The sequence below is a fragment of the Tripterygium wilfordii genome, chromosome 11, assembly GCF_013401445.1.
Source record: "Tripterygium wilfordii isolate XIE 37 chromosome 11, ASM1340144v1, whole genome shotgun sequence".
NCBI classification, from domain to species: domain Eukaryota; kingdom Viridiplantae; phylum Streptophyta; class Magnoliopsida; order Celastrales; family Celastraceae; genus Tripterygium; species Tripterygium wilfordii.
In genome coordinates this window covers 9731257-9746256 of record NC_052242.1, presented here as the reverse complement: position 1 = coordinate 9746256, position 15000 = coordinate 9731257, and the positions used below count along the sequence as shown (strand labels likewise).

The 15000-nt window shown below is 39.3% G+C and overlaps 1 protein-coding gene and 1 long non-coding RNA gene across 2 annotated transcripts; both read right to left on the bottom strand.

Annotated features, from left to right (window-relative positions):
• Positions 1 to 5896: 5896 nt before the first annotated feature.
• Positions 5897 to 8941, bottom strand: LOC120009811. Its single transcript, XR_005470745.1, has 3 exons — positions 8745 to 8941; positions 7647 to 8630; positions 5897 to 7527 (listed from the first exon to the last, which is right to left on the bottom strand). It is a non-coding gene; the product is annotated as an uncharacterized LOC120009811 (long non-coding RNA).
• A 1644-nt stretch (positions 8942 to 10585) lies between these two features.
• On the bottom strand, positions 10586 to 14412 carry LOC120008397 (probable aldo-keto reductase 1). The gene is made up of 7 exons (XM_038858700.1): positions 13948 to 14412; positions 13624 to 13791; positions 12389 to 12598; positions 12015 to 12187; positions 11726 to 11822; positions 11472 to 11625; positions 10586 to 11064 (listed from the first exon to the last, which is right to left on the bottom strand). The coding sequence occupies exons 1-7, from the start codon at positions 14005 to 14007 to the stop codon at positions 10883 to 10885; spliced, it is 1044 nt and encodes a 347-aa protein (XP_038714628.1). The 5' UTR covers positions 14008 to 14412; the 3' UTR covers positions 10586 to 10882.
• Positions 14413 to 15000: the final 588 nt, after the last annotated feature.

Here is a 15000-nt window from a genome sequence, read left to right as displayed (position 1 = left end):
CGAACTTCTAGAGCATAGAGCACATCATGGAGATAGAGTGTGCGACCTCCCTATAGCGCTAGCTTACAGGTACCAATCCCAAACACATCAACGGAAGCATTGTTCCCCATTTATATACATCTACTCCCCTTCAGAATTCGATGAAAATCTACAAAAGCTATTCGATCCCTTACTACGTGGTCGGTTGCTACTGAGTCTACAGTTCAATAAGACACAGATTCAACAAGCATTAAACAACTACTAACATACAAGTTAGAGGGACTAAAGTGGTCAAACATTACATTTGACTCAGTGCAATCACGAGCAAAGTGACCTGGTTTGCCACAATTAAAGCAGTTGTTGTTTCTACCTTTCTTGCCACCAGATTTCCCACGCTTGCACTTGTGTCCACTAAAACTAGCTTCATTCCCCCTCTTGCCTTTATTGGGACCTTTACCTTTTCCCTTTTTGCGATCAGAGTTTGATGCTCTTCGCGAATCAACCATAAAAACCTCTTCAGTAGATTTTACAGCGAGAAGACGATCTTCTTCAAGCTCAACATGGCGAGCGACCTCATCAAATGTCTTGATGTTGTCGTTGTGGGTAAGGTTAACACGCATGTGTTCCCAAGTACTTGGTAAAGAGCAAATAACAGCTTGGACTTGCTGCTCGTTAGTCATTTCATACCCAGCAACCCTGAATTCACTGATCATGTTAGACATGACCGTTAGATGCTGTCTCATCGTGTGATTCTGGCGCTTCTTATAACCATCAAATTTGAGGGTTAACTGACGAAGTCTAGCAGTCGAGGTTCCCCCATATTGAACCTTCACAACATCTCAAACTGCTTGAGCTGAACGGTGTTTCTCAAAGCACAGATTATGTCAGTTTTCATGCTGCTCAACACCAATATGCGAGCCACACGATCTTTGCGCTTATAGACTTGACATACTTCCATATCATGCCTATGTTGAGCAGTGTTCCCATGCTCAGGTTCAATCATTGATTGAGTGATTGTTTCCAGCTTGTCTTGCTCTTCTAGGAGATACTGAATCTTACGATGCCAAACATCATAGTTCTTTTCATTCAGTTTGTCTCATTGGTTCAAGTCAGCGACAATGCTTTTTGTTGCAGCCATTTCAACTATACAGACAAAATTGCTAACATTAGAATCTAGTACAATTTAAGTTTTCAAATAATTTTGCCACTTCATTTCAAGTCCATAATATTAATCTAACATGTCACAGAAATGAATAACAATATAAACATTCAATCAATTTCCCATTAGCATAGTCCAATAAGTACTTTTGATTCAAACTAGTGCAAAATATTATAGTTATTAGTTCATCTAATAACTCTCACTATTTGATGACATTTCCATTCATACACATTTATTGTAATTAAATAAAAAAATTACATAAAATAAACATGTCATTAATGAAAATATCCAATATGTATATCCAATACATAAATACGTACATACATGAGAAAGATGTACAAATAAAATAAATACAACATAAATAAAATGCTAGGAACATAATCAGGATCTTTTATAATGACATCTTCATCTTCTTCGTTATGTCCACCAAGTTTGTGCACCTCATACCATGGAATAAATCGAGCAGCAGAATCCAAATGATTTGCGCTATGACTAGTGCATCGTATACCCATTTAGGATATAGACGTTCTTTCTCTAACAGTAGCTCATCCGTGAGAGTTTCGAAACTCAACGTGCTCAACCTTTTCTTCAATGAATTTCGAACCATGTTCCACTCTTCTGGTAGAGAATCAAGAACAATATGAATTTGTTTCTCGATGTAGAACTCATGAACATCCCGAGTCCACAAAATTTTCATCCAATTATACATATGATATGTATGTAGATGCATGGTGTGACTAGGATTTTTTCTATATCCCAATAAGTGTATTATTTGTGCTCTTGTAGCCACTACAAACACAAATAATTAAATCACATTAACAATTATACTTTTAACTATTATCATATGTAATGATTTTTCGATTACCAAAAAATTTCACAAAAATAATAGAAAATATTATTTTAATTAATCTGGAAAAAACAGAATTAGAATCGAACAACACGCGCCCTCACGCGCCAAAACAAATTGGATGGCCTGATAAGAAGCGGTGCGCTACACACGCCACTGGCGCGAGTGGGATGGGGTCGTAGCTATACTGTTTGGACCACGGGTCAAACCCGATCCATACCCGCTTGTCTGATCCGCTAATTGACCCAATCAGTTGATCGGGAAGACCCACTGGCGCGTGAGCCACAAGCGTTGCCTTATGCGACGTTTTTGGCCGAAATAGTCTTTGAAATTGGTGTTTGACGTTCAAACTCTAATGTCGCGATTATAATTCGTCGTTGAAAAACATAAAACCAAAAAATTTAAACCAGTTTCGATTCTAATTTTTGAAAAATCATATCAATGCACATAGTTCTCCAAAAATTTTACAAAAATATCCGTTAGAAAACTTGTTTCAAGAGTTTTCCAACCATACCAAACTCGTTCATAGAAAAATTATATATGATTCTCGATTTTGAACTCAAAGTTTCGGTTTTTTACATGGTTTTTGAAGAACATAAACTTGATTTACACAATTTTTCAGCCATCAATTTATGTTCTAACCATGTAAATCTGATTTAAGATTATAGAAATTACAAGCTCCGAAAACTTACTGCTTTCCTGATCGGTATGAATATACGAGAATCGGTTTTCGACTTGATTACTAGAACCAAGAACAATTCCACAGTACGAACACCTTTTTGTGTTTGCTTGTAAACTTGAGTTCTCCAAATCAAAAGTATGGAATCAACAGAGAGTACTCTCTACATCGTTTTCTCTCTTTTTAAGAGAAAAGGACCTAAGTTACTATTTTGTAACTGACGTAAGGAGGTTACCAGTAGTTGTCTCCAAGACAACGACTCAATAACCCACCTATGGGCCTATGTGTTGGGTTGGGTCAACCCCTCATGGGCGGCCCATATCTAAGTCCCAATTTCCAACACAGACCACAAGAGTCATCACGGAAGAAGAATGAAAGAGAAAAATCATAGCAGCACCAATACCAATTCTAGAATGGAAATCCATGGACACCCAGAGCTCGGTTTGGCTATGGTGGGGATGGTCGACGATCTTTTGCATTTCAGCATAGCGCTATTAAATGCTACAACTGTGGCAAAAGAGGCCATTATGTCAAAGATTATTGACAAAGAAAAAGCCAGTAGAAGGAAACCTGGTGACATCAAATGGTCACCAAGGTGAAAGTGAAGAAAAGTCGGACTTCCAAGCATCTATGGCGGTGACGGAGCCCATCATTAATGATGAAGTGTTGGATTACCCCAAGGACACTAGCAATTCGACTGTGTCTGATGAGTCGACTCTTGTGACTGTATCCAAGACTGGAGGAATAAATTATTCTAATGACTATATTGTTGATTCAGGATGCTCCAACCATATGACTAGAGGAAAGGGAAAGTCATCCAGTATGTCTGAGTACAAGGGAGACCGAGAAGTGGTGACCGCCAACAACTCGAGGCTAGCTGCCTATCTCCTATGTCGGTAAGACACTTATCAATCCTGGCTTAGGTTATAGTCATATTCAATTGTAGGATGTCTATCATGTGCCTAGGATGAAGAAGAATCCCTTGTCAGTATCACAATTAACTACAATAGGAGAGTATGTATCGTTTGGACCAGAGGATGTCAAGGTATATGTAAAACTTAAATTGACTGGTACTCCTATCATGGAGGGAAGACAATTGGAGTCTATCTACGTAATGTCTGCAAAATTAGCTTACGTAGATAAGACTCAAAAGAATGAGACAGCTGACCTCTGGCATGCATTTTTGGGGCACGTGAGCTATCACAAACTAAAGGTAATGATGAAGAAATCTAAGTTCAAAGGTCTTCCTTAACTTGAAGTTCGAGAAGACACAGCCTGTGCTAGATGTCAATATGGTAAGGCACATCAATAATCATGAGGAATCAAAGTCTATATCTATAGAACCCTTGCAGCTTATCCACTTAGATGTCTTCGGACTGGCAAAGCAGGCATCGATCAGCGGAATGCGCTATATGTTGAATGTCAGTCATCACCGACTCTAGATATTTCTAGGATATTATCTTTCTCTTACCTTTTAGAATTTTCATTAGTTTTATCTTTTAGATTGTCGGTAGCTTCTAGAGATATTTTCCACCAACTATCATAGATTTTTGTAGACTTTTCTAGAGAGTCCAAGTCGGCAATTCCACCGAATTTGTACTAACAAAATAGGATGTATGTGATAGTGAGGGGAACAAGTTGTGAGAACAAGTAACAGTGAGTGTGAGTGAGCAAGGCAAAGAAGTAAAGTGTCGAGTGATTGTGTGAGTGCATAGTGAAGTGTCAGTACATTTGGATTTCTATCAATAAAAGTGAGTTGTTTTTGAGCCTTAATCTCTACACAACTTTGTGCCACAAGATAACTATGCATACAAATTGGTTTCCTTTATTATAAGGTTTTTGACTAGTATAAACCTCTTAAATAATAACTATGCATACAAATTTTCAATTTAATCCGTTGACATAACGTCATATCGTCATACAGTTCGTAATGGGCTGGGCCAAGATTTTCGACCCATATGGGCCATCTGTGTTGGGCTCTAGTCTTCATAGGTCGGCCCACCCGATTTAAAATTTTGAAGTTATTTAATATATACATAAGGGAATAAATATCACAAAAGATGTTGTGGTATAATGGTTAGTACATCGATTTTACATATTTAGAGTCAATTTTTCATTAATAGAAGACTGGGCCAGGCGTAGGCCCTGGTCGGCCAACCAGCCCGACCCTTGTTAAGCTTCTACATGAGTCATGACATGTTTCAAAACTTGGTTTCGATTAACACAAACAAAAATGTTCACCATTATTAGTTATTCTGTCATTGTAGACCCAAAAGCCTGCAATCAATTTGTAAAGTCGGACGAGGCCTTCGACAACCTGCAAAATCACACTAGAGGTCGACCGTCAAGCTTGGACATAGGTGTGGTGTTGGTTGGGAAAGCTCCGACGGTCAAGTTAGTCATTTGTGGAGAAAATGTTTTAGTGAGAGAAGTGAAAGGTCTTAGAGAGAGGGAGAGAGATGTACCAAGTAGTTGAGAGACTTAATGAAAAGGGGTTCTTCCATATTTATAGTGCTCTGGTCACGTGATCCGCACGTGTCAACCCATACGGACGATCCTTGGGCTTTGATTGGGTCCAATGACTTAAGTGGGAGCTTCCTTAGCAGTATGAGCTTTGAGCCTTTCGGGTAATAATTGGGCTTCAATGAGCCTACTGGTATTGAAACGGCGCATCATGATGCGGATGAAACAACCTTGTGGCCTCGGTGTTAATGAAGCTAACAACTTGGTCAGACGAGGTGGTATTTGTGTCTGTCAAGCGAAGTTCTGGATTAATGGTCTTCCACGCATTTCTCTTAGCAGTTGAATGGGATATTCCGCTTATCTCCGATCCGCCAAAGATGACGTTGATCGACTCCTTAGTCTCAGGTCATTGTGGCGGTGTCGAGTCCCGATCTGCCCTCTTTGCTAATGTCTTTTTCCCTTTGTCGGTCAGAAGGTCTTTCAGATTACTCTAATTTAGTAGTTCGGCAACCTCATCTTGCAATGCCCGACAATCCTGGGTAATATGGCCATGATCATGATGGAATTCACACCACTTAGTGTTGTGGCGTCGATCGGAGCCCTTATTTTGTCAGGCCATTTCACTTTATCACCCAACTTTTTTAGTACGGATACCAGCTCGGTCGGTTCAATGTTCTACGAGTATTTTGGCTTGCAGAAACTGTGGTCTATCAAGCGAGACCTGTTGTACGACCTCTTGTCATCCCTTGAACGCCCCTGGCTGCGTGGTTTGTGATCCGGATGTTAATCATCATCAGTTCGACATGCCGACGATGGAATGATCAATTGGTTGCACTCATCTTCTTCCCACTTGACCTGGGCCCATGCTTGATCCAGTACATCCTCCATGTTGGTGCAAGGGAACTTAGTCAACTCTTTGTACAATTCATCGAACGGAAGGAGCCCCTTCTTAAAAGCCGTGATAGATGTTTCTATGTTGTAGTTGGTGATCAATACTTTCTCCGCTAAGAAGCGACCAATGTATGAGCTAAGTGATTCGGCTGACCCACGTTTAATTTTATAAAGATCGCTCGACATCTTTGGCACTCAACGACTGCTAGCAAACTGCTCGACGAATAGGTTGGTTAATTGAGCGAAGGAGGAGATGGAGTTGTTAGGTAGGTTAATAAACCATTGGAGGGCAGGACCAGTGAGGCAGCACCTGAAGCCCTTGCACATGCAGGCCTCTCGAGACTCTTTAGGTGCGGTAGTTGTCATCATCCTCTGACGGTACTGGGCAATATGATCATCTGGGTCGGTCGTCCCGTAGAAGGATCTCATATTGGGAAAATGGAACTTTCGCGACATCTCAACCAATGAGATGTGGTCTACAAAAGGAGAATCACAGTAGCTATTGGGTTGGCTTTTCCTGATCGATGTTGGGACTCTTGGGAGTCATCGTATGATGGATTCTACGAAAGTCAGCCTCTCAGATTTGCTCGATAGTGTGGATTGGTCATTCAAAAGGGCTATCCCCACGCCGAAAACGAAGATGTGATGGTTGGTCGGAATCGTTGTCGAATGAAGAGGAGGTGGTGGAGCGGTTGATAATGGAGGGCATCCGTCATTCGACTGAGGAGGATTTTATCGGTTGGAGGCTTCAGGCAGTATGCCAAGCGAAGACATTGGGCCTATGACTTCGTGAAAGCGAACATGGGAAGTCCGCGCGAGAGTGGATAGTTGGGTCATCAGTTGCTTTATCTTGTCGTGGATAGTGGCATTCTCCGCATGCATGGATGCACTCTCGGCTCTCAACTTGGCATTTTCCTCTACAAGTAGAGTCGACCGAGTTGCTTGTTCCCCCATCTTTGCGTTTAGTGCTACTAGCTATGCCGCAAAGTCGCTTGTGTTATCTGAAATCATGATAGCGTCGAACGGACTAGCGTGATGTCACGCTCCGACCCTTAGAGCATGAGGAGAAGGAAAGAGGAAGACAAATGACACCACGACACCACTAACCCCACACAACTCTAATAGAGTTGAGAGAAAATCGAGCAGAAAATCGGACAGCATCTTCCCATAAATTAGAGAATGTCATCCTACACATATACAAAAAACTCAACCAGTTCATAATAATCTAATAACATCCAGAAAGAATCAGAATCAGTACAGTCAAGACCCTCAGGGTCCACTACCATAACCATACTACCAGACACAGGAGTCCCAATATTCCGGAGCACCCTCCTGGTCATCCAACATAAATTCCGAAAACAATCTCATAATGTATATATATATATATATATAATCCCAAACCAATAAAGGACATCCAAAGTCCAACACATAAGCTTATCACTCGTTCAGACCACCAGGGTCACGCCCCCTCCTACTGATCTGTAGTACCGACCTCAAAAACAAACTCACCTGAAATGATAGAAAAAAGGGAATGAGCCGAATGCCCAGTGGGGATATAAATAGAGTGTAATGAAAGGCTGAATTTAAAGATAGTAAATGCAACAACATGTCAATGCAAAAATATACACCTGGTCACCCATCTGAACCTCCAAACTCGCCTCCAATGACTCCTCAATCATTATCACAATGTTACCATGTCAATCTCATAATGGCACACTAAAGCCGCCACGCAGTTCTCTAATACCTGGCAATCTCATAAGAGCCCCATTAGAGCTGTCACGCAATTCTCTAGTATCGAGTTGATCACATAAAGCCACACTAGAGCCGCCACGCAGTTCTCTAGTACCTGGCTATCTCATATATCTGGCACAAGAGTCCCGATCTCACGGAGCACCCTCTTGGCCCAAAAACCATAGTAACCTCCAATCCACCAACACCTAACGTGAACCACCCAGGTCCATACTTGATGATCCACCATGCCACTACTAATGTACAAAAGAGTGCAATGTCCACATACACACACGTTTCATAGAGAGCATTTTAAACATGTCAATCAAACTTGACATTTCCAAGCTTTAATATACAAAGAATAATCGATTGTAGAATTGACAAGTAACATGGATAAAATAGGGGCTTGGCTCTCTTTGGAACAAACAAAGAGTAGCCCAAATGAATTTGCCAACCAAACAATGGTAAGATATCACAGAAGAGGAAATTCAAGATATTTTTATAAAACTTGAAGAATTCAACAAAAATGGGGAAAATTCTCTACCTCAAAGCGAATTGCAAGTTCTTACCACAATCGCAATGTATACTCAACGTAAATTCACTAACCTATTCAATAAAATAAACTTCATTAAATTTCCATATTCCTCGACCCATTCAACTCTCACATTCCATATTTTACAATCCAACCCATTTCTAAATATTTACAGTCTACCTTAATTTTTCAAGGTCAAACCATTAAAATTCTATCACAATATTATTTTCATCCTAACCCAATTTTAATTAGAACAATTTGAGTCAAGAAATCTTACATTGAAACTTGTTAGTTTCACCAAATCAAGAAAGCAAAGTCTTCTCTTGAATTGATTCAAGAACCACACATGAACCTAATAATATAGGAATATTAGAGCCTAATTTCGAGTTATTGAACAAAGAAAACTCCATTTGAATCAAAATCTCCATAACCCATTTAACTCCTAACCCTAGAACCAAGAATTTACCTTAATCCTTCTCTTTTCTTTAACCAAATGGAGTGTAGGTGTAGGTTTCAATCTTGGAGCGCCCTTACCGGCTGGAGCTTCGTCGAAAAGTCGCCGGAAGTGGAGCTGTCGTGGTGTGGTTTGAGAAGAAGCAAAGCAAACCTTTTTTTTTTTTTTTGAATGTTACTCAAGTGAAGGCATCTGCGCCTTCACCCGTTTTATTTTTTATTTTTATATTTTTTTGTTTTGTTTTGTTTGTTTATGTTATTATTACTTTTTTTCCATTACTTTTTGTTCTTTTACTTATTTGACCCTAACTTTAATTCAACTATTCTTTAAACTCTTATAGCATTCTAACTTCATCTCACAACTTTTATTATTTTCCACAACTAAGTCCCATTTATTCATTTTATTTTTATTATTCTACATTTTTCTTTCCTTTTTATTAGGACGGGGTATTACACGTGAACTTAGCTCGAAATAGTTTTCGAGGCCCCACGGTGGGCGCTAAATTGTAGACCCAAAAGTGCAATCAATTTGTAAAGTCGGATGAGACATTCGACAACCTACAAGATCACACTAGAGGTCGACCGTCATGCTTGGACATCGGTATAGTGTGGCCGGGGAAGCTCCGACAGTCAAGTCAGTCACTGGTGGGGGAAATGTTTTAGTGAGAGAAGTGAAAGGTCTTAAAGAGAGGGAGAGAGATGTACCAAGTAGTTGAGAGACTTAATGAGAAGGGGTTCTTCCATATTTATAATGCTCTAGTCATGTGATCCGCACATGTCAACCCGTACTGAAGGGCCTTGGGCTTTGATTGGGTCCAATGACTTAAGTGGGAGCTTCTTTAGCAGCATGGGCTTTGAGCCTTTTGGGTAATAATTGGGCTTCAATGAGCCTGCTGGCATTGGTTCCTCTGTGGGCCTTCATGTAGACTGAAATTTATATGGACTTGCTTGAGTAGGCGGCCCAGGCTCTCGTTTGCTTTCTGGGTTATGCTCAAGACTCTCGTGAGTCTTTGTGAGCTTGACTAAGACTCTCATGGGTCTAGTTGCCAATTGCTTGGGCCTTGGGCCTACCGGACTCGACTAAGACTCTCGTGGGTCTAACATATATAGGCTGAATCTCAGGCCATGGGCCTAGTCGACTAAGACTCTTATGGGTCTAGCATGGTCGATTGAGGCTCCCATGGGCTTTATGATACGGATTCCTATGTAAATAATTTTTGGCCCATACAGTCATTCAGTCCAATAAATTAACTTGTTGGGTTGGTATATTTCACATAATTTTAACACTCCCCCCTCACGTGTGGCTAGAAAATCCGACGGCCCAACATGTACACAATAAACGAGGCCCAACACTAGGGTTAGTTCACACAAGACCTTCACTTGGGGCAACAACAAACACATATAAAGGTCCATACTTGGGACAACAATAAATGGATGATTAAATTGCGAAAGTTAAGGTTTGAAACCAAGACTTTCCGCACAAGACCCTTAGTTGGGACAACAAATACACATAAAGGCACACGCTTGGGCAACAACAAATTTGATTTTAAATTGAGGAAGTTAAGGTTTGAAATCCTAGCCCCCCCATCTCCCATCCTATATTAAAATTAGTTACTTTACCAATTAATCCAATGAGTTAACTTATTGGGTTGAGATATTTCATATTATTTATATATATTCTAACATAATAAAAATAAGATATTACCATAAAAATATCGCATGTTGCTGCACTGTTAGGGTCCGTTTAGAGCAGAAGGTAAGACTCCGTATAATATAAAATTATTATACCACAAATCTTATACTATCATTTTTGTCTAATATCAAACCAAATATTGTATTATTTAAGAAATATACTATACAATCGTAATATCATATTCCTTACAAACACTTGATAAGATTAAATTACATATTAACTTATATAGTGATTAATTTATGCATTGGATATCAATATCATAATATCCTATACGGTGTCCAAAAGGACCCTTTACAGTAAAGCACAACATTTAGCAGCATTAGCATCTACTAAAAATCACCAATAAGCATCATTTGACCGATGTTTCGTCGACTCACATTACACTATTGCAGGAACAACGCATATAATCAGGGAAAGCATGCGCATAAAATGCACCTTCAATTGTTTTAAGCCGTTGTCTAGCCTCGCTTTGGTGGTGTGTTTGCAAACTGCCATGAAAAGCGCTGTATTACCTCAGGTGCTCTATCCCCTGCCACCTCATTGATGGGTATAGCATCAGAAATTTCATCCATATCTCCCTTTGTCAGCTTGACGGTTACGGAGCCAATGTTGTGATCCAGATTCTTTACTTTCGTCGTTCCTACATGGAAGGAAATTGAAGAAAAGGAGGAAGCAACAAAATATTAAGTTCGAACCTCACAACCAAAATGTGTTTTTTTTAAATGTCACGGCCTCACGGGGTCATGTTCTCAGTATTTTTGAGAAAGGCGAGAATGAATATTGCTTCTCAAGTGATATGGAGCAATCCACACGTAGGTCACAAGGGCTCCTTCCAAAACAGGGTGTGAAGGGCATATTACACATGTTTCAGATAAAAGCTTGCAGGTCAGCTGTATATCAGTTTGAAATACAACCAAATATTTTAAGAAATCATTAATCTCAACGTTGCAGTTCAAATTCATCTCCACTCAAAAACAAACATGAAGCTAATAGTTACATAAATGATGCCTTGATTGTTGATAAACGGGAATAGAAAGAATCACTTACCAGGGATAGGTACTACATCATCCCCTTGATGAAGAACCCATCCAAGTGCAAGTTGAGCTAGGGATACCTTCCGCTTTTCGGCAAACTTCTCCAGGCGATTATGTAGTATTTTGTTCTTGTTCAAGTTATCTCCTTGAAGCCATGGCAGCGTTGCCTATAGGAAATGAGGGTAAGATATAAAAGGAAATTACTAAATCGTGCCTATTTCAAAAAGATGGATCACACATATCAACACAAACTGATATGTTCAATACCAGTGCTCCATCCGGTGGTAAACCCTCTTCAAATCCCTTCCCACCGAAAACTCCATGGCCAAGCGGGCTGTATGGTACTATTCCAATCCCGAGTTCCCTACAGATTGTAACAAAGAAATTTTCTCTTTGAATGCAAATAGAAACTTAGGATGCTCAGAAATGACCTATAAATTGCAAATAAGAATTTATTTTCTTCATTCTAGATAGCTTTCACAAAAATTTCTTAGGAGGATAAATTTATTATCCTTAAAAGCTTCCAAAAAGAAGATTGAGTGGAATATAGACGAACCTACACAGAGGGACTATTTCTTCCTCGATATCACGAGCCCACAGGGACCATTCCATCTGTAGAGCAGTGATCGGGTGAACAGCATGCGCCCTCCTTATTGTGTCAGGACTGGGTTCAGATAGCCCAATGTACTTGATTTTTCCTTCTTCCACTAACTTCTTTAGTTCCCCAATCTACAATAAAGAAACAGCAGGACCACTTTAGTTTAAACCTCAAGCAGTTTCAATCCCAAATACTAAGTATTGGTTTCAGAAAATCTAGAGATCAATTTATGAGTTAATGGAAAACCAGACCATCTAGAAACATGATGAAAAAGTAAAGTCATCACAGTTTCAACTTTCAAGTGGTAAAAAGCAAAATGTTGTAGCCCTTACAGTATCCTCGATGGGTACAGATGTGTCAATTCGGTGTACATAATATAGATCGATGTATTCCACATCAAGGCGTTTGAGACTAGCCAGACAACAGGCCCTTGCATATTCTGGGGTTCCATTTATTGCCATTGCCATACAAGCAGGATCAAGGCTGAGAATCCCAAACTTTGTTGCTAATTGGATCTCTTCTCGAGGCAACTGCTTCAGTGCCTGAAATTTAACTAAACCATTAAACCTATAAATAAAGCAAGCACGCCAAAATGAACAAAGAATCAATTAAATATCTTCTTATGGAACTTTAAACAAAATTTTCACAACAAAGGAGCTCTTGGCCTAGTGGTAGCTACTCTTTAGGATTTCAAACAAATTGAAGGTTCAAGTCCTCCGACACGCTAAGTTAGCAAACATTAAAATCAATATATGTGCTCTTTACATGGAACTGAAAAAATTAAACACTAGTACTCAGGTGCCATCACAAATTGTGATCCTTTTGGCTTCCTTTCTAGAAGACATAATCTATAAGAATCCTCACTGAAATCATCTAATTCCTTATTTCTAGACCGAAATCAAGAATTAAGGTTCCAATTTACACAAAATGGTTCCGGAAATGTCGAAAAACCGAAATACTGATACCGTGCGACCGAAATGGGTGGTCTGACTAGAACCCCAACCATCATTGAACGACTCTTCAGTGATTGAGTCGCCAAAAAGATAGATCTTTGGCCGCATGTCGCAAATATAGAGAAGCCCCAAGCAAATTCCTCTCTTGCTATATAAAAGCTGAAACGGCCGAGGCCTCCCCCAACTACTAGCAGTTGAAAATGCGAGGAGCATTAAACCAAATAAATACGCAGTTGTGGCGTTATTTCTTTTGTCCTCAATAAAATTTTGTTGCAAGCCTGGTTCACAGTAAGGCTTATCGCACTAACCAAACCGAAACAACGGCCTTCTATTGATTGTTGATGGTTATTACAACAGAAAGACTGCTACTTTTTGGAAGCCCCAAAGCTTTGCCTTGGTAAACTTTCCTTATCCATCCCAAAAAGAATACAACAATGGATAGACAACTTGGAATGCAATAACGGAATAACCATTAACAGTCACTGTCAGTTGAACCACTGAAAAATAGGAAGTCAGAAAACTATGCTAATAAGCTGTTGAAAATTGGGGATTAAGATCCAATAAGATATATGCTTATAAGATCTAATAATAGGAGTTCTTGTTACCAAAATTACCTTTCCAACTAAAATTTCATTCTGGTTTGCCCCATATACATCTGAGGTATCAAAGAAGGTAATCCCTCTGCTGACTGCACGCTTGATGATGGAGATACCAACTTCCTCGGGTACAGGGTCATTGTAGATTCCAGAAAGGCCCATACATCCGAATCCCAATTTGGAGACCTACATTACATACTCAAATCATCAGTTTAAGAAGACATTTAGAGTGGGTTTACTTCAAACAACTGCTCCATCCTATCAAAAAGAACAGTAAATTATTGGAACTTGTTGAAGCAATTTTGGAAGGAAAATTGAAAAACTGAAAAATGGGTTGTATACCTCAAGTCCTTGATTTCCCAATTTCACTCTCGGAACTACAATCCTTTGCTCGTTCGCCATGTTTAGTTTCTTGTTCTTGTTCTTGGTACCGAAGGGAGGCTTCAATGGTGAGAGATTGCAAAGAAATCACACTTAAAAAACCCAGTTGAGAGTATGGAGGTTAAGCCTTCGCCTTCAATTGCTTCTGCCTCTTTTATTATTAATTCACCCAGATGAGTATCTCGAGGTTAAGCCTTCGTCTTCAATGGCCTCTGCCTCTTTTATTATTAATTCTTTGTCTATGTCGTTTTTCCTCCGTCGATCTCCATCTACCAATCGCATTACATACATGATACGTCATCATTTCTTGGTCTTATTATCGCTGTTGTTCAGGTTCGCTGTTGTAATAATGGCCGTGCCTTGCCACCGTGACACCGTCATCGGACTAAGCCTGGGAAGCGGGGCTGTGCCTAATGAAAAATTGAGGCCGAATGACAGGTAACAATAATAATTTTCATTCAGTTAGTTAAACAAATATCCCAAACCTGTTGGGTGGGAAATCCTAACTCATTTAAATGAATATTATGTACATCACATTTTTTATTAAATACACCTCATTAAACACATTAAAGTGGAGTGTGCTTAGTAAAAAATGGGGTACAAATAATGTTCATCCTCATTTATCCGTACTCATAAATTGTATCGTAATAACTGTAGTAAATATAAAAATAATAAATTAAAATAAAATTGGAATATATGAATATCACTAATAAAGGTTTAAACTAATACTCGGTGCGGATTTTTCAAAAAAAAAAAAATACTCGGTGTGGGATCCCTTTACTTATCCTCGTCTCCATTCGATCCATTAGATAAAATTATTTTAATCTTACCTCATCCCCAAATCCTTGGGCGGAAAATCTCCGCTCGTTTTTCCGTATTCACAAACTGTAATAGTGGCAACTCTAGTAAATATAAAAATCAATAAATTAAAATAAAATCGGAACGTAAGAATATCACAAATAATGTGTAAAACTAATAATCATTCAAAAGAAAAGGATCAAATACGGTGAGATA

What these genes read in the sequence shown, in the direction of transcription:
- LOC120008397 (XM_038858700.1), bottom strand. Translation starts at nt 14,007, where the DNA reads ATGGCGAACGAGCAAAGGATTGTAGTTCCGAGAGTGAAATTGGGAAAT. An exon ending in GAAATAGTCCCTCTGTGTAG is followed by an intron (nt 11,823 to 12,014) that starts GTTCGTCTATAT and finishes TACAATCTGTAG; the next exon opens with GGAACTCGGGATTGGAATAG. An exon ending in TACCACCGGATGGAGCACTG is followed by an intron (nt 11,626 to 11,725) that starts GTATTGAACATA and finishes CATTTCCTATAG; the next exon opens with GCAACGCTGCCATGGCTTCA.